This window comes from Ctenopharyngodon idella, chromosome 13 (genome assembly GCF_019924925.1).
Source record: "Ctenopharyngodon idella isolate HZGC_01 chromosome 13, HZGC01, whole genome shotgun sequence".
In the NCBI taxonomy this organism is placed as follows: Eukaryota; Metazoa; Chordata; class Actinopteri; order Cypriniformes; family Xenocyprididae; genus Ctenopharyngodon; species Ctenopharyngodon idella.
This window is the reverse complement of record NC_067232.1, coordinates 3,882,911-3,905,614: the sequence shown is the minus strand read 5'-3', so window position 1 is coordinate 3,905,614 and position 22,704 is coordinate 3,882,911. Positions and strand designations below refer to the sequence as shown.

At 37.3% G+C, this 22,704-nt stretch overlaps 1 protein-coding gene across 3 annotated transcripts; it reads right to left on the bottom strand.

The window, feature by feature from the left end:
• Window positions 1-154: 154 nt before the first annotated feature.
• Window positions 155-22,385, bottom strand: ide (insulin-degrading enzyme). Of its 3 annotated transcripts, XM_051917427.1 has the most exons (26): window positions 22,231-22,373; window positions 21,940-22,080; window positions 20,616-20,809; window positions 18,908-19,115; window positions 17,123-17,292; window positions 16,297-16,419; window positions 15,795-15,907; window positions 15,176-15,338; window positions 14,886-14,978; window positions 14,715-14,806; window positions 13,781-13,861; window positions 13,390-13,493; window positions 11,642-11,744; window positions 10,904-11,026; window positions 10,689-10,771; window positions 9,935-10,079; window positions 7,172-7,282; window positions 6,029-6,149; window positions 5,858-5,949; window positions 4,712-4,823; window positions 3,446-3,613; window positions 3,052-3,324; window positions 2,895-2,956; window positions 1,255-1,327; window positions 1,096-1,163; window positions 155-846 (listed from the first exon to the last, which is right to left on the bottom strand). In XM_051917427.1, the coding sequence occupies exons 2-26, from the start codon at window positions 21,972-21,974 to the stop codon at window positions 751-753; spliced, it is 3,006 nt and encodes a 1,001-aa protein (XP_051773387.1). In that variant the 5' UTR covers window positions 21,975-22,080; window positions 22,231-22,373; the 3' UTR covers window positions 155-750. The 3 variants fall into 3 exon arrangements, with proteins under 3 accessions (XP_051773387.1, XP_051773388.1, XP_051773386.1); XM_051917428.1 differs by lacking the exon at window positions 21,940-22,080 and having other exon boundaries at window positions 22,231-22,385; XM_051917426.1 differs by lacking the exons at window positions 9,935-10,079; window positions 22,231-22,373 and adding an exon at window positions 9,432-9,576 and having other exon boundaries at window positions 21,940-22,195.
• Between the last annotated feature and the right edge of the window lie 319 nt (window positions 22,386-22,704).

Sequence of the window (22,704 nt, the reverse complement as noted above, 5' to 3'; positions counted from 1 at the left end):
AATTTACATTAAAACATTCCTGTGAAGTTGACAAATTACACAAATTCATGTTTCATGAGTGGAATTTGTGTTTCTATTATGACACCGAGTTAGTCAAATAAATCAATATTATGAATCTTTTAAGGACAAAGTAACTAAAATAAACAAATGAACATGATATTAAAAATTGTTTATTATATTTCTTCAAATCGCAAATAAAATCAAGTTAACCACCTTGCATTTACAACACTATCCTTAAAGATAAAACTCCGCCAACATGCACAGAATCTAAAAACAACTCAAAGCAAATTGTTTAAATTAAACATTAAAAAAGGTGTCAGAAAACCTGATCACTGTTTAAAATCATCTTAAGGCCAGTATTTCTTCTTAGGAGAGACATATCTTGATATATATATTTCACAACAGCCTCTCCAAATGCATGGTTTTGCTAAACAGTGGTGCAAATGAAATAAACAGGATTTTCAAATGAAACCAAACACTGAAAAAGTGTCGTCGTGGCCAGCGAGTGATTCCTATATTATATAGGATACAAATTTCCTGACAGAAGCAACATGAAACAAACATTGTATGGTTTCTTTGTATCTATGAGCAGAGCACAACTAAAAATGTTGCAAGCACCACCGTTGTGCTCACACGCACACAAACTCACGCACACGCGCGCGCGCACACACACACACACACACACACACACACACACGGACAACGGCATTACTGGCTCCGTAATTGGGCGTCTCAATCCCATGATGCTGGTCACAGTTTGGCAGCCATGAAGTTGATGTGAGGTTTGGTGAGAGGGAACAGCGGCAGACTCCTTTTGAATTCAGTCATATCTTGAACCAATGATGGCTGAAAAAACACAACACAAAACAATGAGTGAACTATATTTTTACATTTTTGAAAAAAACTATCAGCATCATTACTCCAGTCTTCAGTGTCACATAATCCTTCAGAAATCATTAATATGCTGATTTGCTGCAATCATCTGATATTTGTACTTTTTTTTTTTTTGATTAATCCACATTGGCAAAAGCGCATATTGCATAAACCCATACTGGACCACCACTACAGTATGCAGTACATATATCCATGCAGTACCTGAGGAAGTGAGGGGGCAGGAGCCAGATTGACATCATTTTGAGCAGGAAACTCTCCAACCAGTGGACCTGCAGGAAACACATGATAGAGATAAATAAATCTGCCCAGCTGCATCAGTCAGTCCAATCAAAATGTCTCAGCCTCATTGTCAGTACTCACAGGAGTCCATCTCTCTAGACAGCACATGCACAGACACCTTGTGTCTTCTGGGGGCATCGATGGCCAACAAGTCCTAGAGAGAATAGACATGATGTGATGAATAAACTAAATAAAGAGCTCACTTTGCGAATACCAAGTCATAATTTTATTCATACATAATCAAAAAATAAAACATACACACACACACACACACACACACACACACACACACATACATACATACATACATACATACATACATATATATATATATATATATATATAAAAAAAAAAATCAGAGTTCAAGCGCTTTAAGCACGTGTAAAAAGGTATGTTTTAATTAGCAAGCCTTTAACCATCTCGATCATAGATGGAAAAGACCATTTACAGTAAATACAGGCAATTTACCATAGGAAATATATAGTTTTTAAAGCTTATTAACAGTTATTAAGGTTGAGCCAAAAACCTAGGAGTAGTTCGCCAAAGCCAAAGTTTTTGAAATTGTCTATCGAATCGTTTGTTAAATATTGGAGAGTGAGGCGGTCCTAGAGGCAAAGTTGCTCAGAATGAGGATTTCTACCATGTGGTACAAATGTTGTGGCCGTGTGAGGAAAAAAAACAAACAAACAAAAAAACAAAACAACACAAGCGATACACAATCCTTTACGCGTGTAAAAAAATGCGAAGGCACCCTCCGGTGGCTGATTTCTTTTGAATTTCTCACAGGTCTCTAGGGCCGCGAGTCAAACAGACCCAGCAAGTTTCGTTCCGATCGGACTCCGTTAACCATGTCTGATAGCTGCTCAAACTTCATTGGCCGATGGCGGCCATGTTTTTTGAGATAAGTCAATGTCCTCATAGACAATCATGATGGACAAAGACACTGATTGCCAATTTTCAAGTCAATCCGACTAACGGTGAATTAGTTATAGCCATTTTCATGTTTTTTTTTTGCTATTATAGTGCCACCAAGTGGACAGTCATCATGTTCTTTTTCACGTGACCACAGAATGAGCTCTTACATAGGTGTGCTGAGTTTGGTGAAAATATCTCATTCTGTTCATGAGTTATAGCCGTTTTAGTAAAAGTGGCTCCACCCACCTCAAACGTTTTGGTGGCCCTTATAGATGTGAATCAAAATTTCAACTTTTTTTATTCTGATAATTATTGACAATCAGACTCCAGAGAATCTCACTGCACTGGTTTGGTTCCAATTGGGCCTACTACTAGTTCGCAAAGGTAGGAATTTGCAGTACGACAAGCGAATCTGAGGCGTGCATTTTGTCCGTCTTGAGGATTCCAACAATATAAAACACTTGAGCCTACGCCTGACGGTTCAGGAGTTATGAGCCAATTCGTACTTTTCACCACTGTAGCAACCCCTCAGGCCGATCAGGGCGAGCCTTTTAGGGGAGAATGTTGATCCTTGGAAATTTTAACAATTACAATATGGTTTCAGTGCTATGCACTTGAACCCCTAAAAAAAGTGTGCTGAATGTCATGGCAATTGTAAAGTGAGTCTTGATGCAAATTTATTTACACAGAACAAAGTCTAAATTCTAAGCTTTAACATTATTTTGCTATCTCACAATCACTGGAATTATATTCAAGAAACACATATCTAATTATGATTATGATGCAAGAAATAGCATAGTACTAACCCTGTAAAACTGCATAATGTGTTCCTTAGCCAGTGTCTTCAGGTAAGCCACTTCAATATTATCTAAATCAGGCAAGAAAATCAAGGAAAAAGATTAAATATTAAAGATATTGACGCGGAGTATGAGTTCATTTCAACAGCTGAATAACGACTCTCACCCCTGTCGAAGTTATACTGTTGGGAGATGATCTCTCCCCAGTACTTGGCACACTCGGCCGCCAGCTTCTTGGGTTTGTCGAGACGGCGAATGGCCAGTGCCTGGATGTGTTTCTGAAATGCTTCCTCCCCCATCTCCTCCACGCTCTTCTCCATGGTCTTGAGGAAGGCCTCCACACGAGACTCCAGGTAGTGAGGAGCTTTTTCAGACTGGATGATGAAACGCAAACCCTGCACCCCATTGGCCCTGCGAGGGCCGCTGAACACAATGTAACCTGGATACACAGACAGAAAGAGTTTGGAGTTTTATTTACAGAGGTGCTCAACCTATCACCACATCAACAGATAAAGTTTCCACACACAACTGAGGACATTTCCCATGACTGTTTGTGTTACCCAGCTGTTCTTTGGTGCGTAGCGTGTTGAAGCATGGCTCAGAGATGATTTGACAGAAGAGCTCCAGCAGCATGTTCTCATGGGTGTTCTGCATGTCCGTCTGATAGTAAATCTCGATTCCACAGTTATTATGAACCTCGTTCCTCTGCTGGTAAACATACCAACCACCTGATAACCACAGAGAACTGGACTTAAACACAAGAACCATGACAAACACACACACACACACACACACAAAACAAACACAAATATCATAGACCTCAAATTACACACCACAGATTCAGAGTCCTATTTCCTTTGTAAGTTTCTTCCTATGAAGATTTTATATATATGAATTGGCAGATATCATTGAATAAAAATTTCTGTTTTAGATTGTGTACAGTCCAAAGGACCTTTCATTATTAATTACTTATCTATAAGATTCTGTATAATGATATAAACCATTTAAAAGTTCAGGGGAACTTAAGAACTTACATTTCAAACAAATGCTTTCCAATCAAAGAAAATAATTCACAGTTCCACAAAAATATTAAGCAGCACAAGTGTTTTCAACTTTGATAATTCGGTTGTTAAGTCTGACGTCACGCGTCAGCGCTTCCGGCTCCAAACGCTCTATCTCATACTACAAGAAAACAAAAAACTGCTAATATACACATACAATGTGGTGTAATACTACCAAAAAATTATAATCATAACGCTTATCTCCATACCAAAATCCCATATGGCCAGACAGTGATTCATCTTTTGTAAATTGTTAAAATATTAATGTCGGTGATGCTGTGAGCACGGAGACTGTTATGTAGACTAAGTATTTTAAATTTTTAACTTTTTAAAATGTTAAATGTTTATTATGAATAAATAGCGCTCATAAACGGCCGTCGAGATGGCATTCTCAAGTGAAACGAGTCGAGGCTTGGACCCGGAAACAGCGTTCCTTACGTCACGACTTAACAAGCGGATAATAGGAAATGTTTCTTAAGCAGCAAATCATTATATTAGAATGATTTCTAACGGATCATGTGACACTTAAGACTGGAGTTATGATGCTGAAAATTCAGCTTTGCCACAGGAATAATTTACATCTAAAAATATTAAAACTAAAATGTTATTTTAAGCTGAGTGTGAGAGTGAGTGTGAGTGTGAGAGTGTTTGAGTGTGAGAGTGAGAGTGAGCGCGAGAGTGAGTGTGTTTGAGTGTGAGAGTGAGTCCAGCTGAGACGAGTGGAGATTTAAGTTTGCATTTAAGTTTGTGGTGCTAGGCACTTACCGTCAGGTACCTGCACTTCCCTGTAGCGAATTAGCTGACTCGGTAGCAGGGGTTTAGTGTGAGCATGCTCAATGAGAGTGTCCTCCAACATTTGCATCATGCCCAGAGCAGACTGGAGACAACAGACAGACAGACCACACTGATTATATCACTTAACCATAACATGATCATGAAAGCAAAATCTAACATTACACCATGTTTGTTTAATGTGTGAGCTACTTCAATGAATCTTAAACCAGCTCATATACAAATATAATGGGATTTCAGTCACATTATGTATATCTATTTTATATCAAAAGCAAGACGTGTAACTGTTCAAACTCCAAGGTTTGGTCTTCATCACAGATTTGTAGTCCCAATTTTGTAGTAAATATTACATACAGATAACATTTTAAGACTGATATGCAATTTTCCCCCCTATGCAAATCTACAATGATTCAGCAATAAGGAAAATTAATGTTCTCTTGTAAAAGGGCACCTCACAATTCACACACATTTCAAAAGTTTGGGGTCAGTGTTTTTTTTTTTACTTTTTTTTTAGCAAGGGCACATTAAAAATGTTTTAAAAAAACAACAGTACTTTTACACTGTTACAAAAGATTTCCATTTCAAATAAATGCTGTTCTTTAGAACATTCTACTCATTAAAGAATCCTGAAAAAAATAAAATAAAAAAAAAAAATTAGACAGCACAACTGTTTTCAACATGTTTTTTTTGAGCGGTAAATCAGCATATTAGAATGATTTCTGAAGAATCATGTGACACTGAAGTCTGGAGTAGTGGTGCTAAAAGATTCAGCTTTACCATCACATGAATAAATTACATTTGAAAATAGATTCACATATAAACAGTCGTTTTAAATTGTAATAATATTTCATAATATTACTTTGGATTTTTGATCAAATAAATGCAGGACCATAAGAGACTTTTCAAAACACTCTTAAAAATCAAACTTTTGAAAGGTAGTGTATATTATCACAAGAGTTGTTAAATACAAGAATGGCTGAGATACAAACATGTTCCAAATCATGGGTAGCGAATGGTACATTTCATTTCATTTTACAGGAATAGTTTCAACCGGTCCAGACAAAAACCTGCCTGCCTTTTCTCTACCCGTCATCTAGGATAAACTCTTTTAAAACAAACCTGTTTGGTAATGTTGCCATGCAGCAGGGCTTCAATGTGTAACCGTGACAACAGCTGCGGTATGAACGCCTTCAGACGAGGTAACGTCACATCTGAAAAACAAATTTACAGCATGAACACACATGCAGACCACTGCGCTCGTATTCACAGAGCAATGAAAGAGAGTCACACCATCTAGAGAGTCTCTGAGTTCGTCTTTGGTCCAGGCCACCTCAGTCATGAGCAGCCGAAGGTAATACATGGCATGCTGGTGGGGCTGCTCAGCGCGGAAGTTATTCAGAGACCTCATGTACTAAAAAAAGAAAGAAAAAAAAAGTTCTCTTTAAGATCACCCTGTTACAGATTAGCACATTTTCTCTTGGTGTTTGGACCTGTATTGATATGATTACCAGGAGAAATCCACAGATATTTCTGCATTTTCTTCTGAAGAAACTCTTGGTAAAAATATGGTGAAATTTGTTAAGAGTAGGGCTGCCCCCTAACAGTTGACTAAATGTTAGTTGATGAGAAGAGTTGGTTAGTCGCAGGAAAAAAAAAAAAAAAAAAAACCTCCACGGGAACTGGCAAAGTCAAGCAGTGACAGATCGCTAACACGCCTGGTACATGTGGTAATTACATCTGGCAGGAAATCCAAACATTCATTCATTAACCTCAACATGGCTTATCATTTGAAACATGCAAGTAGTAGCCTAACGTTCTCTAACATTAATGTTAACCTAGATAAATGTGCTCTAACATTAGGCACAAATTCAAGAGTTTGTGGAAACTATGGAAGCTAAATCAGTACTTTGTCATCTTTGCAGCCGACACTGACTCAGAAAACAATAGTTTATTAATAAACTATCATCATGTTCAGAGTCTTCTTCCCACCCCCCTCCCTCATTCATAATCATTACTTTTGCTGGTGCGCTGTGGGAAGCTTTGTGTGCGTGCTTGAGCACCTAATTTGGATTTTCAAAGCTCATTATTATGGTTAAGTATTTCTCTGTAATGCAGAACAATGTTTGCAATGTCACATATAATATTCTTCCTCAGCGCTGAAACTCAAACCATTTTCTGATGCCACCCCTCCCAGTATATATTTAAGTAATTGAATTAACAAATGTGTGACTAGTCAACTGATGGTTGAATGATGAAAGACTACTAGTCGACTGGAAATATCTTTAGTCAGGGGCAGCCCAGGTTAAGAGGAGCTGAAAATTAGCCAAAATAAATTACAAGTAAACTACTGCAGAGATTCCTTTGGGTGTGCATTTTGTTTTATCTGCTCTTCTTATTAGTGTTTTAGTGTGTGTTTGTGTATGTGTGTCTCACCGCTTCCTTAATGATATCAAAGCGCTTCTCATCGATCTCAAACGTGGCCATTTTCTCGATGATCTTCTTCAGTAGGATGTGTTGTTTGTCATTATAACCCTTGACTGACAGCTGACACACAAAGACACAGCCATGAATATTCATGAGAATGAGTGATGATAAAAAGTTCAAGAACTGACTTTCATCATCTTTACAATTGTGAAATGACATTAAAATGGAAGACACTAAGAGACATACACACACATCTCAGCACAGATGTATGAGCTTACTGCAGAACAAACTAAAAACAACGTTTTAATTTAAGGGTTACATCTTCAGACAACCAATGCAGTGTATTTAGACTGTGATGAATGTGTGCAAACAATGAGGAGTAAGTGAAATCACACAGCAAGTAAGGTTACAAACAGCCCAGCTTTGCCACGTCATCCAAACCTCAGTCACCCGTTTACACCTGTTATTAACATCCATCTCGGTTGGTCCTATCCAGTGATGGGGAAGCTACAGTTCAAGTAGCTGAAACAGGCAAGTTACCCATTAAGGCAAGACACTACAAGCAAAACCACCGTTTTATGCACTAGTCAATTTTGTGATTTTGGGCTATTTTGGGCTGCATCCTCATGTCCAGAATATGGTCAAAATTTCATTTTTTCATCTTAGAAACATTGCATGATTGCGCCCCATGTTATCTTTCTCGGTGGCTGAAAAACTGATTAATTCATTTGTCTTTTCTAGCATTGACTATTTTTAATGCTCTGCTTGCTAGGGTTTCTAAATCTACCCTTAACAAATTGCAGTATGTCCAAAACTCAGCAGCCAGAATCCTGACAAGGTCCAGGACAAGTGAGCACATCACTCCTATCTTGGAGTCCTTGCACTGGCTCCCGGTCAGGTTTCGCATCGATTTTAAAATTCTCATGCTCACCTACAAGGCCTTGCATGGTTTAGTGCCACAATATCTGTCTGAACTTTTAACTGCATACACCTCAAGACGCAATCTTCGTTCTTCTGAATGTGGCTTTTTAATTGTTCCTTCAATGCGTTTGCGTTCTATGGGTGACCGGGCTTTTTCTTCTTTTGCTCCCAAACTCTGGAATGTTCTTCCCACTGAGATCAGACATGCTGACTCTTTTAGTGTTTTTAAATCTTCACTTAAAACGTATTTTTTTAGGCTAGCATACAAGTGATTTATTTTTTTTTTTTAATGCATCTTTCTCTCTTAAATTTGCTGTTTTCTTTCTTTTTTTGTGTGCATTTTATCTATGTTTCCGTGAAGCGCTTTGAGATGCAACTTTTAAAAGGCGCTATATAAAATAAAGTTTATTATCCTACAGTAACATCTTCTTTCAGACTAGTGGAAAGAAAACCTCCAAAATACCCATTTAAGTGTTTTTTTTGTTTGTTTGTTTTTTTACTACTACTACACCTTTTCTATGTGCATCTTTAAGCTTAAAATACAAATATATATATATATATCTTTAAAAGCAGTTTCTCAAAAGTTCTCATACACAGAGCCAGAAATCTCCACTTAAGTAGCATTTACATGCACCAAACTTGTAAAGCTTTTATTCCTATCTATAGTCTAAGGTTTTTACAGAGGGGTTTGTTCGTATATAATTTACCTGATTTATAATTTACATCTCTAATATGCCAACATAATGAACCAAGAATTTTGAACCTCGCTTAATCCAATGTAACCTAGTAATAGCTAGTTAGTACCTACTAACAAAACAACCACCACAACAATTATTGTTTGTTTATTGCAGTTAAAGAAGTATTTGACTGGTACAACAAACAAAAAGGTCTAAATTTATGGGTTTAATTTTAAAGCAGTCACCCAATGTGCAAAAAAATTCAGAGCTACAAAAGAAGGGAAGATATTTTGCAAATAACTCTAGTCTGTTCCTTGCACAAATCTATCAAATGTATACAACAGAATTTAAATAAAGGTGCTTTTGGGAGGTCATTTAATTTTTGCAGCTTGACATGATTTTACTGTCTCTGTTTATTGCCTATCTTTGTTTTGTTCTTTTGGGCATATACCTTCACAAACACCTAAACCCAGCACAAAATACAATAACCCTTAACAGTTTCCAACTACCCAAGCAGACAGATCAGAGACAGATATTTTGATGGTAAAACATCCCATCCCATCTGCAGAAAGCAGAAGAATAGACAAGTGACTGGCACACTCAAAAGCCGCAAGCTCCACCCTTCACCCAATACACCGCCCATCTCTCCAAAGGCTTATCACCATACTTACAAGGATGGCATTCATTCCCGAGGCTATGCCATAGACCAACCCTGCCAGGCGGGCTGCATATGTATACTCTCTCAAATCATCCTTCAACAACCTGAGAAACAGGTAAGTCATGTTGCAGTGCAGCGGGTCTGCATAAAGGTAGCGACTACCAGGATGGAAGAAAGAAAAAGGGGGGGGAACAAATGGAGGGATATTTGTATGAAAGGGTCATGACAAAACAAAAAGAAACGGATTGAGAGGGACCACAGACAGAGTATGAATATGCAGCCTCAGCTCCGGTGCTAATCTAAAGCTAGTCTACGGCTACTAATAGATACGCAGAAAAAAAACAACACGGAAACAATGAGAAGAGTTTTTTGCCGTGTAAAGGCCACAAACAAAGCTACATTTGGGGTTACTATTACAAAGACAGAAGCCACTGGTAGTCATCTGTTTGTGCGTGAAGTTGGACTGTTTCCCCTCACAGGAAGAGCATGTGGCGAGGGGGATATTAGCATACTTACATACATCCCATAGACGGTATTCTGAAGGTCATAGTTCAGGCCGGCTAGCTCGGCTGCATATGCATACTCGTTCAGGGAGTCCTTGAGCAGCTCAAGGTACAAATACGCCATGTTACAATGCAACGGGTCCACGTACGCAAACGGGCTGCGGAAAGAACGCAAGTGATAAACCCTGTTACTTGTAACTTCAGTAAGGAGGGACTTTGAAATATTAATTGTAGTTATCTTAATGGTAACCTTTTAGAGTAGTTAAAACAGAATTTAACAGGAATAAAAATAAAAGTATTTCAATAACTTGTATAAATGAGTATAAAAAGCCTAAAGCAAAACAGGCTGACAATGCACTAATGCTACTAATATCAATAAAACCTGCAGTGCAATGAACATTTTTACACAAGTCAAGAAGTACTTTTGGGTGAATCTCATGACACTGGCCAAAACATGTCCTGATCATATTTCACCTAGAAAGCAAAACTGATGTTTATTTTATATATATATATATATATATATATATATTATATATATATATATATATATATATATATATATATATATATATATATATATATATATATATATATAAATATAAATAAAAACAAACAAACAAAAAAAAACAATTAAACCTATTCTTAAAGATTTCTTCCTCTGACACATTTAGCACCCTCCTACTAGCTGTTACAGTTATGCAAAAAATGTATTTAAAAAAAAAAGGGAAATAAACCATTGCATAGCTTTCAATTTATTCTAAACCTACCTGAAAAACTCAAAGTTTAAACAAGCCTTGGGCAGGAAAAACTTGTCATCCTGTTTGAACCAAACTTTGCTCATTGCGGTGTCCTAAAAAAACAACAACAACAAAAAAAATATTTAGAAAAAAAAAAAGCCAGATGGGTCCAGTGTTTGCAAGTTTGAGACTTTGTTATTTTATTAAAGTATAAACTGTACAAAACAAGTTTCAGCAAAACATACCTTTATCAAGGTGGGGGCAGATGGGGAATCCTTCTCTAGAGGGTAAATCTCAAAGTTTGTTGGGATGAATTCATTCTTCATTGGCAGTTTGAACTTTCCATTGAGGTCTGCATTTTGCCATTTCTGGAAAAATAAATGGAAAATTAATTTTCTTTCTTCAAATTAGGGTGTCATAGTAGAGTAGAGGTTAAGAGACTTAGCACAAGACCAGTCTCTTTTGATCAAGTATAAAACGCTTCAAGTACATGGATCACCCTTTTTTTTTTTAATACATATTGATACGGAAATATCTGAAACGCTTCCAATACTCATTTTCCACAGAATAGATACATGATACCAGCTGCACTCTCACTCATCTCTGACAGCAAGTTAACACACACACCCACCCACCTCCCCTTACTCACTCGTTTTATTTGCTCCAGATGAATATTGTTGGCCTGTGCCTGAATTTTGGTGTGGGATTCCACGTAGCCTAATGTCAAAATTGTGGCCAGTGAAAATGCTGAGTGGCTAGTAACTTTGGTAAACCACTAGCCACAGTGGCTGTGAGCAAAAAATGTAATGTCAAGCCCTGCATACAACCGTTTAAGTTACCCATCCATACCATTTACCACTAGTTCTGAATGAAAGCAAAAAAAAAAAAAAAAAGTTTGTGTATGTACATTCAACAGAAAAGTACTATGGCACACACAGGCAACCTTTAAATCAGAATATTTACTGAAATCAGATGTGTCTCACCTTAATAGCCTCATCAGTAATGGCTTCCTGTTTATACTGCGTGCCATACCACTCCTCAGTTCGGTCCGTCTGTCCTTCAAATGATTTGGAGACAACAGCAACCCTAAAAGAAAAAGTTTGAAGCCAGAAGAATTGTAAGACCACTGCACCAGACACAGCATGACACCAGCAATTTCTCACGACTCCCTTGGGGAAAATGGGGAGTGCAATTTTGCTTTTATCAGATCTCTGGCTCTATAAATAGATTGGGGAATTATGGTCATTACATCAATCAGTTTGAGTTTCCCGGAGCTTCTCAATCTGTTGTGCAGGGCTCTAGATCAATGCACCATTTCTGGATAATTTAGACCGTCCTGATCGATAGAGAACTTTTGGAACAATGACATGCTATTCTGGACTCTCCTGCATCAATCAATTGCATAAGAGAGCCAAGAATAGGTTCCGTCTAAAAACCTGAACACTCCTTTCCAGTCTAAACCACACAGCAAGATACAGCAGTCTCAGACCATTCTCACATCGTCTGATGCTTAGTGCACAAAAACAGCAAGTGCTTTCTCGATCTGGCAAGCTTTAATTTGATTGGTGCTACACCTTTTCCAGCACTCAGGGTGCAGAGATTTTAATCGGCCCTCCAGGAAATAAAAGTGGTGTTTACAAAGTACTGGGTTGCTGCAATGCGCACTTCTGAGGAAAAACTAGTTGCAGGATTTGGCAAAGTATGACATTCATGAGCACTTGAACATTCACTTAAAAGTAAACGGGATACACAGAAATCTGAGTTCATTTAGATTTAAATTTATTTCTTTTTGAAGTAAATATCAAAGTGAACAGGTAGTTTTGATTTCCGATAAACCCACAGCTAAATGACACAATAACTGTGGATGGTCACCTTAAATATGGTTCAGATGGTCTCTGTCTAAGTTGGCAGTTCTTGGCCAGAAAAAGCTAGATCAGATTTTACACCGATAGCCAAAAGTCTGGCTATGTGAGACTATGGTCTTCTAGTGTTGCAGTGCTTTCAGAAAGGTCAACAGTATAGTCAATCACACAAAAAGAGTTATGACAAGCAACAAATCACCAGATCTGAAATCAAAGTCTTCGAAGAGTTTGGAAATACCAAGACAAAATGAAATACAAGAACCCTACGAGTTCTTCCATCCCAAAAACAACATGAGAGTAGCAACGGTAGGGTTGAGATGAAGTTCAAACAGAGAGACAATGCTCTTTTAAAGCTGGAAAGGAAATTGAATTTGAAAGCCTTCGTCACATTGGTAAGAATCTGAAGTGGGATTCTTACAAACACAGCAAGATGACTCAGCTTCAAACAACACTTCAAAAACAGATAAAAAGACTAAGCAATCTGAGGCCAGTTTGGCCCTGAGCAGCAATGCATTAAAGAAACTGATATTTGCTTTGCACAGGTTCAAATATGAAGCTCCTTCAGTGGGTCTTTGAAGAGAGTGGCCAATGGCTGAACATCTGTATTAAACTAATCTCATCCTGAGGGGACAATAAACATCTTTTAGGTCCATCCACAGGTGTAACACCCATGACATTGTTTTAGTTTAAGATTTGGGATTAGTGATTTGAACAAACCTCAAACCCTAAGTTTAAATCCTCAGAGAAATATTAATACTGTAAATCAACCAATATATAGAAAAAAAATGCAGTGCTTTCTTTTACAGGTTATGCATATAAAAGTGTGTATACATGTTATAAAACAAAGAAGCCCTTTTATGTGTACTCACCTGACATTCTCCGGCCTCAGTTTATCAAGCACCATCTCAATGAGGTCTGGCCTGAACTCTTCCAGTAAGTATTCTGCAGCTAAGATTTCCTCCAGCGGATAGTACTGACACACATAAAGGTGATTTCAGCATCATACACAAAAACAGGGTGATTAAATTTGAGTAAATTTAATTTGTGTATTGATGTGTACTGTTCCACACACCATTTTTTAAATGGACATAATACAGTATGCTGTATAGTATTCAGTACACTAATATTCCATACCAAACATAAAATACTTGAAACACTGGCTATGATCTCCTGATAAAATACAGAGCAGCACCCTGATGACACAAGCACCTGTAACCATGGTGACAACCTTTTAAAGTCTTTCATGAGAGAGACACCTACATGCAGTAGTCCAGCCACTTTAGACGTGTATCCACGAGGACGCTCCTTATCCTTAAATCTGAAAGCCACAGTGTTCAAATCCTGCAAAAAACAAAATGTTAGAGACAAATCAGTGATGCCCTTACCACCGTGTTTCATGATTCCATCGTAATCAGCAGTAGCAGTGTATGAAAATTCACCTAGTGTTTGTCAGAGGTTTGGAATGACATGAATTGATAATGAATTTTAATTAAAATGAACTAGCCTTTATTAGAGCACTATGAAATCAGTTTTATTTTTTCCATTTTATTTTTGTCTGAATTCTTTTATTTATGGTTCAATTATACTCATAATCAGAAAGGATGTCTCATCAGTTGAATTCATAAAACTTTATAATAATAATAATAATAATAATAAATAATAATTAATCATTTTAACAATAATGTTTGTGGATTCTGTATTTTATGTAATCACATTTTTTTATTAAAAAAAAAAAGTGGTAATCAAATGAACGCACAAAACAATTTAATTTACATTTAAAATGTAATTTTTTTGGCAAACTGTGCTGCACAAGAGGTTTACAGTTTTAATTAAATCATTGACGAATATTTATATGATATTCCTAAGAGAACGTTTTAATAAACTGTATTCTTTTTGTTATTTTGCAAAATACATTCCATTGTACAATAGTAATATATTTGTCAATTTCATCAAATTAAACCAAACCTTTATTTTCAAGGGTTGCATTGAGTTTGTGTTTTTGACAATAGTTTTATTAAATGAAATGGTGAAACGTACAGCCTTACTTTTGATTTATTCATTCAAATTTGACCAAATTCAGTGACATTCCACATTACACACTAAATTCAATTTTCATGACTGAATTCCATGATTCCATCAGTATTTTCCACATCATGGAAATCATAGGGCCCTACTTTAACAAGAATGTTCATACCTTGCACTCCTGAAAGACCCACTCTTGAGGGCCCTCCGTCCTCAGCTTCTGAATGTACTGGAACATGTGGAAGATGATATCCTCGACATGCACTAGAGACAGAAAATACAGCTCAAACAATCAAAAATATACTGAACAGCAAAAATAGACAAAAACATGCCAGGTCCTTACACAGCCCCTCTTCTGTCAAATCCACATTAATTATGAAGAACATGAATCCTCTGGCTCCTTCTTTCTGGCCTCCGACTAGCGTGTTCACCCATCCTGAGGAGAGACAGAGTGCTTCCATGAATCCATGGACACAACACAGCTGAGAACTAAAATATATGGATCCAAGCCAGTATTTTACAAGTCAAATGCTATGTTTGATTCTTAGGTCACAAGTTACTTAAGATTTTGTTGTCTGTTTTATCATTTGGGCACTTAAAGCAAACTCTATCTTTCCTGACAAACTCTCTCACCTTTAGCTTTGAGCTCAGACAAAAGACTCCCTGGACCCTCATGTCCGATCAGATGGCCCAGATAATGACCGGGATTTGATTTGTAGTACTTCTGAAGGTCTGGGATGGGGAAGGTCACATATAAGTTTCTAATGTCCTTGATAGGCACGACTTTATAAAATTGCTGTGGGGGAAGAGAGAAGAAATGAAGACTGAGTCAGACACTAAGAAAACAGTAGCAGCAAACACTCCTTAAGAGGAAAATAAAGGAAATTATGTGCTACAAACTAGTTTAATACAGACAGAATTAATTCAAAATTATTCATTCACAAAATGAAGTCATTGCTTTACACTAACGTTTGGGGTCAGTATGATTTTGTTTGTTTTTTTAAGAAATTAATACTTTTATTCAGCAAGGATGCAATAAATTGATCAAAAGTGACAGTAAGATATTTTAAATAAATTCAGTACTTAACTTTCTACTTCATCAAAGAATCCTGAACAAAATATCTCATAGTTTCCACAAAAATATTAAGCAGCACAACCATTTTCAACAGTGATAATAAGAAATATTTCTTGAGCAGCAAATTAGAATGATTTCTGAAGGATGTAGAGTGCATGATTACGGCTTAGATCTCACCCTCAGGTGTTCCTCCTGGAAAGGGTGTGTTGGGAATTCTGGGAGAGGGACATTCTTGTTCTCTACCTCTCCGAAAAGGTTCACCACCATAGATGTCAAATCATCCAGCGTCTCTGTCAAAATGTGTCAGACACAAGGTTAAACTCAGAATGCAAGCACTTCATCTCCGCACCCTTCAGAATACGTACTCGTCTGTGCAAAAACAAACTATGAATCATTCAACAGAATGACAAAGAACAAGGCAGATCTCATGAAAGATTCAGCGTCAGACTGAGACCAAACTGAGAAATCTGCTGTGCATTGCAAGGAGCTCACTGATCGTTGCATTAACTGTCAGCTACATTTACGTACAAAACTCAGGATTCAGATATTTTTATTTTTTTATTAAACAGAGTGTGTGTGTACAGCTGGCAGATTGAAATGAGGAAAATGTTCTTTATCCACTAGTGAGTTCAAAATGTAAGAAAATGATTTAAGGGATTTAATGTGGCTGGTGACTGACCTCTGCCCAGCACACACAATCCCATCAGATTTGAGGAGTAGTAGGTGGAGTGAAACTTGAGCAGCTCCTCACGGATATCAATGCCCTGTTGAGACGGCCTTGTCTCAAGGGTTAACTTATTGCCTAAACAAAAGAATCACAAAAACACAAATTAGTGGAAAAGAACCTACATGTATAAGAATGTCAATATCCATTTGACAGACCTAAATTCAATCTGTTCATCAAATAAAGTGATCGTTTCTCTTCAGAAAATTTTGGACTAAACCGCTCAATTCATATGGATTCGTTTTAAGATTTCTTTATGAACTTTTTGAAGTGTCAAAGTGTCAGTTGCGTAGCTGTCTATGGAGGGACAGAAAGCTCTCAGATTTCATCAAAGAGATCTTCATTTGTGTTCTGAAGATGAACGAAAGTCTTACGGGTTTGGAACGACATGAGGGTGAGTAATTAATGACAATTTTCAATTTTGGGTGAACTAACTCTTTAATTTCATCAAATTAATTCACATCTGCTTTTCTCTTAATGGTGCTGGTTAACAGAACAAACCTTTTTTTTTTTTTTTTTTAAGAGCAAGCAAGCCTTATTTAACTCAAGGCTGCCACCATCTGGCTATTCTGGGCACAGGTAAATCTTCTCAGAGTAGATTACGCTAAATTGATCAGACATTATCCTCTAGCTTTCTACTGTCCTTCACTGAGAATGAAGTATTGACAGCTTTTACAGTACTCTATGGGGAAAAAGGGATGTTTCAAATAATATTAGGTCTGTAAGGACTATATCTACATGAAAGAGATGCAATCAAATCAGATGTGCAGCATTTCCATACCAGTGCCAAACTTGCTAAAAGGGTGTTTGGGGTTCCCGGTGGCTTTCTCCAACTGAAACAGCCGCCATGCGTCATTCATGAGGTTCTTCTCATGTTCTGAATCCACTGCATTCACTTCTCGGTCCTTACAGCTCTCATCAAACAGAGGACAGAGGAAGAACTGGGCAAACCTGGGATGACAAAGTCAAATGCCATTTAATGCAGTACTTGATAAAGTTTGCTTATACAGTCAATGTCAGCTTACAGCTGCAGAACACTCCACGTTCCTGTTAAAAATCATTTGAATAAATAAAATCTGATTTTAAAAGCATGCAAATTGACATGAATGGCAACTGCCATGCAAATAAACATACTCATCAGTGACTGACACTAGAGCTTTGTCCCAAATGGCACACTTTATGTGCACTTGCAGTCTTGTCGACTTACAATACTGTAGGGCAGGGGTTCCCAAACACATTCCTGGAGCCTCCCTAACACTGCATGTTTTCCATCCCTGCATTCCAATGTGCATACTATCCACCCTATCCGCCCTAAATAGTATTGAATATTACTAGTGTCATATATTATTTAGGATAAAGAGTATGCACATTGAGACACAGGCCATGTCTCCTTGATCAAACACACCTGATTCAGATCATCAGCTCATTAGTCAAGACTCCAAGACCTGAAATGGGTGTGTCAGACAAAGGAGACATGCAAAATGTGCTGTGCTGGGAAGGCTCCAGGAATGTGTTTGGGAACCCCTGCTGTAGGGTTTCCCATTTGTATTTTAAGTTTCAGAAGGGTGCCCGCGAGGGCCAATATGCACAATTTCACTGAGCCTGCAAGCTCCACAGCAGACTGTCAAAGCAGCATTACGTCACGAAAGTGTTGACTCGGAAGAAGATTGTGAGGGCTTAGGGTTCCATTTGGGACAGGGCCTAGCACTGCCTCAAGTTACATGCGTATCTGCATTTATTTTATTTTTTTGTCAAATATGTAAAGAAGAAAAACACCTAAATTATGGCATAGGCAAAATGTAGATTTCAAATCAATAAAAATAATGCAAGATAAAGTATCACAGCCTTTAAGAGTTACCATAATCCCACTATATTCTGATGAGCCTAACATTAAAAATGGGCAAATGGCAAGTTTAAGGGTGCCTAACAAACTAAAGTTTAAGATACATCAAAGCACTATGTGAATCCCCTGACTTCAAGGATTGTGCACTGCAAAAAACATGCAGACAGTTTGCAAAAATTTCATTCCATCATGCAAACAACTACTGCTGCTGCAAAAAAAAACATAACATATACATCTGTTGACCAACGAGAATTTCAGAGAGGCGGGTCCAGGTGTGCTTTCAGTGCATGCCTGATTGAATTCAAATGAATTTGGCTCTTTGTACACCCACAAAATGTATCTTACACATTCCTACTTGTGCTTTCCAAAATGTCCAGTCTGATTGGATTTGAATGATAGTGAATTTTCTTTTTAATAAAGAGTCATGACCCAGTTTTCGGAGATTAATCATGAATCATTTAAATGTTTCAATGAGCAGGTGGTGCTCTGGGTCACAGGAGCAGATGTGCTCCGGGGAAACTCTCCTCTCTATATCCCAGCAACCCGATTCCTCCTGGACATGTAACTCCACACCGAGAGACACCGTGACACCTGAAGGTCTGAACCCTGTTCACCCTTTCATAAGTTCAAACAGTGCACGCGTCGCTCAGCATCTAAAACAGACCAGCATTGCAGATGACTCTTTAATAATTCACCAATTGCTCTTTTTTTGGATTCATTTACCTGTCCAATGCCCCTTGTAGATGCTCATGGGATACGTCAAAATAGTAATTTGTGTGCTCTCCACTGGTGAAGGCGTTGGAGCTGCCGGCATGCTCGCTCAAAAACTGGCTGTACTCGTTCTCTTTGGGGTACTTCTCAGTGCCCAGAAACAGCATGTGCTCACAGAAGTGGGCCAGCCCTGAAATGTTCTCGGGATCCGACAAAGAACCTGCAGGGCAATAAGAAGAGTAAAGCAGGATATTAGAAAGTGCAAGAAAACACTGACACCACTCTTGACACAAAAAGAGACAATCTTGAGCGCTGACAAATTTGTAAATCGAGTTGACTTCTTCAATGGATGACAACAGGTTCAGGCATATTCAAGAACCTCATGCTTACTTAAACCCATATTTTTACACAAACGTCTGCATGAAGGTAAGCTACAGTATTAAAGGTATTAAAAGCATAGATAACTGACTGCATCATAATATACTGTAAGGGAGGTTTCCAAGTGTTTAGCCACTGTTCGGACAGGGAGCACGAATCCGATTCAAATCTATTGAGTTGTTTCTAGTCTGAACAGCAAAAATAAATAAATAAAAATAAAATATAACAACAGAAAAAGCATCAAATTTACATGAACACATTGTTATTAAATACATTTTTTTTATTTCAATTGTTACATTGAATTCAATAGGACAACGTACGCTAGAATCATTTTATGAATCATTTACTCCAGATTCATGTGGACTCAAATCAGACCGCTGAAGACTTTCAAGAAGCAAATGCATGAAAAAGCAGAATGAATGTGCAATCACTCATAAAACATTACCTTTTACACTGAAATAAATGCAACAATTTACACAAGAACTGATTTATGAATGACTTAAATTCATTCTGGTTGATTTTTAATGAATGAGGGCCACTAACAACCCTGCCATTGTGCAAATGATTGGATCATTTAGTCTACTTTTCGGATCTGAAAACTAATCGGAATAGTGTGCAGCACGAACAAAGCCTCAGAAAAGAAAAAAGAAAAAAAAAAAAAAACTCATGACCTCAATGCATTCAGTTGTGATTTTGCTTAACTGCAATACTCACTCATTACACTGTAAAAGAGCCTTTGTTAATATGGCCAATGACACATCTTTTTATCTGACCTACATCTTTCCCTACACATTTCAACACCATTTCATGCAAAGGATGGTTCTTTACATACTCATGCGTTATAAAGTGATTTGATTGTTAAAAGCTAAGTTAACCCCACCCATTGTATTGACACTCTGGGCAGAACTCCAGCTGTAATTCAAATCAAATGTTTTTCTTTAATATAGGGCAGAAAAGATTTAACTTGACACAAGAAAGGCTTCAATGACTTTTACAGAGTGGCCTGTTCAGAAACAAAATTATTCAAAACTCTCGTGGGCTTTCTGAGTGTCTCTCCGCAACTGAGACATAAAACCAGGACAAGGGCAGCCACCAAGGTCTGGATTATTAAAAATTGCTTTTAGTGGAGGGGAAAGCTACAGAAAGACAGATAGAGGCAACTCAATCAATTCTGTTAAAACGTAGTTATTGATGCCCAATAATGAAGACTTGAGGCCAAGATGTCCTTGAGGTTAATAATAAATGGTCTGCGTTAAAATAGAAGGGAGCAGAAAGCAAGTGGAGTGATATATCAATCAGATGTGTGCAAAATGGAGCAAAGAATAAAGAAATTCCCATTTACCTATGTGGACATCCAGTGCCGCTGATGATTTGTCAGTTGTAGGGTCACTGATGAGAATGGCTTTCAGCCCATTTGTAAACTCAAGTCCTCGATACTCCCGTTTGTCTTCTGGAGAACGAATGATATCACTCACCACCCTCTTGACAGCCGGATCACTCATTCTGACGGATAGAGTCGAGACACGCCTGGATACACTAAAGGAATTTATTCAGTGTTAAGAAGTCAGGCATTATCAAACAAAGTCAAAAGCAAAACACACTCCATCTGACAAGTAAATTTTAGCTCCACAACACAAGTACAGCCCACCACGGCTCCCCCAAAAACACAATCAGACAAATATACATTCAGGTTAAAATGTGAATTTAAACATCATTTAATTTCAGTAGAATTTTAATTCTTTCGTTTAAACATTATCCTTTCATTTAAATGAAGTTTAGTCCATTGATTTAGCTTAAGTGAAAATGTGATGCTTTTAAAATTAGTAAGTTTAGTTTACTGAGAAACTGCCTAGTTTAACAGTTAGTACTTTAAGGTCTGGTTTCATAGACAGGGATTTGATTAAGCCGGGCTCAGATTAAGCCAGGATTAGACCTTAGTTCATTTAGGACATTTAAGTAGCTTTTATAAACATGCCTTAGAAAAAAATATTACTGGTGTGCATCTTGAGACAAACCAATGGCATTGACATATAGAGATATAAGATATATTTTAAGATCAGTGCATATTGCATTCAGTTAAAACAGCTCAAACAGGCATTTTAAGGTTTATGCCTTGTCTGTGAAACCGGGGGAAAGTGTCAATTTAGCTCATTAGTTTATTTGAAACGTAAATTCAGTCCACTAGAATAGCGATTCAGTTTAAAAGCAAGTTTAGTCTTACAGTTTAAGTAAAACTTTAGTGCTTTAGTTGAAGTGTACATTTAATCTGTTTAGTTTAATAGTACATTGACGGCTTTAGTTGAGCTTGTTTTTTTTTTGTTTTTTTTACATTAGTGTAACGTTAGTTAAGTGTAAGTTTAATGATTTCGCTATTTGTAGGTTTAGTTTTAGCGTAAGTTTAGTCTAGTTTAAACAGTCCAGTCAGCTTCCAGCGTTTTCGTGTCTTTTTTTTTTTTTTTTACATTGACTAAATGCGGAGTTATATAAAACAACAATGACAAATTCTTAAAACTCAAACATCTTCAGAATGAAAATAAAAAATGTTTGCGAGACACTGTGTCGCGAGCAAATGCTATCGCGCGCGAGAGCAACACACGAGCTCGACGCCAGCGAACAGGGCCGCTCGCTGAACGAACTAAAAAGCAAAGCATATATTTGACACTTACCTAATACTTCGAATGAAAACTGTGGATAATATCATAAAATCTGAAGATAACTCGCTGTAAGGGCCCACCGGCTAACACATTTCTGCATACTTCAGTGTCGGATATCAAAACTCTGCTTAAGACGTCAGGACGCCATGATTTCTGCAGACGTAACCAATCAATCTCAGAGCATGCAACGCAGCTTTTACGCACCTTTCATTAATTTACATTTAATATGAGATATTACAAAAGACGTGAAATATATACGCACACGGAACAAGTATTCGTATCAAATATATATGTTTAAAATACCCCTTTGTTTTCCTGAAGTTGTTGGAATTGCTTAGTCACGCCTTGCCTACAATTGACGTTATGAAACAGACCACACCCACATCCCGGTTTAGAGGAGAGCACGTTGAGTATTTAAAGAGACACATGATTTAAGCGTCCTGCTGTCGCTTTCTTTCCCTACAGTTTTGAATGATAATATAAATATTAAATGGTAATTGAAATAACATGGATGTAAACATCAAGATTTTAGTTTAAAATTTGAGTTTTAATTTATAAATATGTATAAGCTCAGTATACATGACCTTTCGTTTAAATCAAAATAGTGAACATTATACAATTAGGCATACAAATTTAAAACAGAACAAGAAAAAAAGAGAAAGCCAACTAAAAATAAATAAATAAAAAGTGCTCGGGGCGTGGGGTTACACGTTTAAAAATCAGAATAAGAGTACAATCTGCTAGTTATTATGAATTTTGAAATGAGGAAATAATAAT

Bases quoted from the DNA above. Each gene is read 5' to 3' on its own strand.
- ide (XM_051917427.1), bottom strand. From the start codon at position 21,974: ATGATATTATCCACAGTTTTCATTCGAAGTATTAG. The intron at 14,979-15,175 runs GTGAGAGAGTTT...GTCTCTCCTCAG, and splicing joins GTCTGAGCTCAAAGCTAAAG to GATGGGTGAACACGCTAGTC. The intron at 11,027-11,641 runs GTGAGACACATC...TTATTTTTCCAG, and splicing joins TTACTGATGAGGCTATTAAG to AAATGGCAAAATGCAGACCT.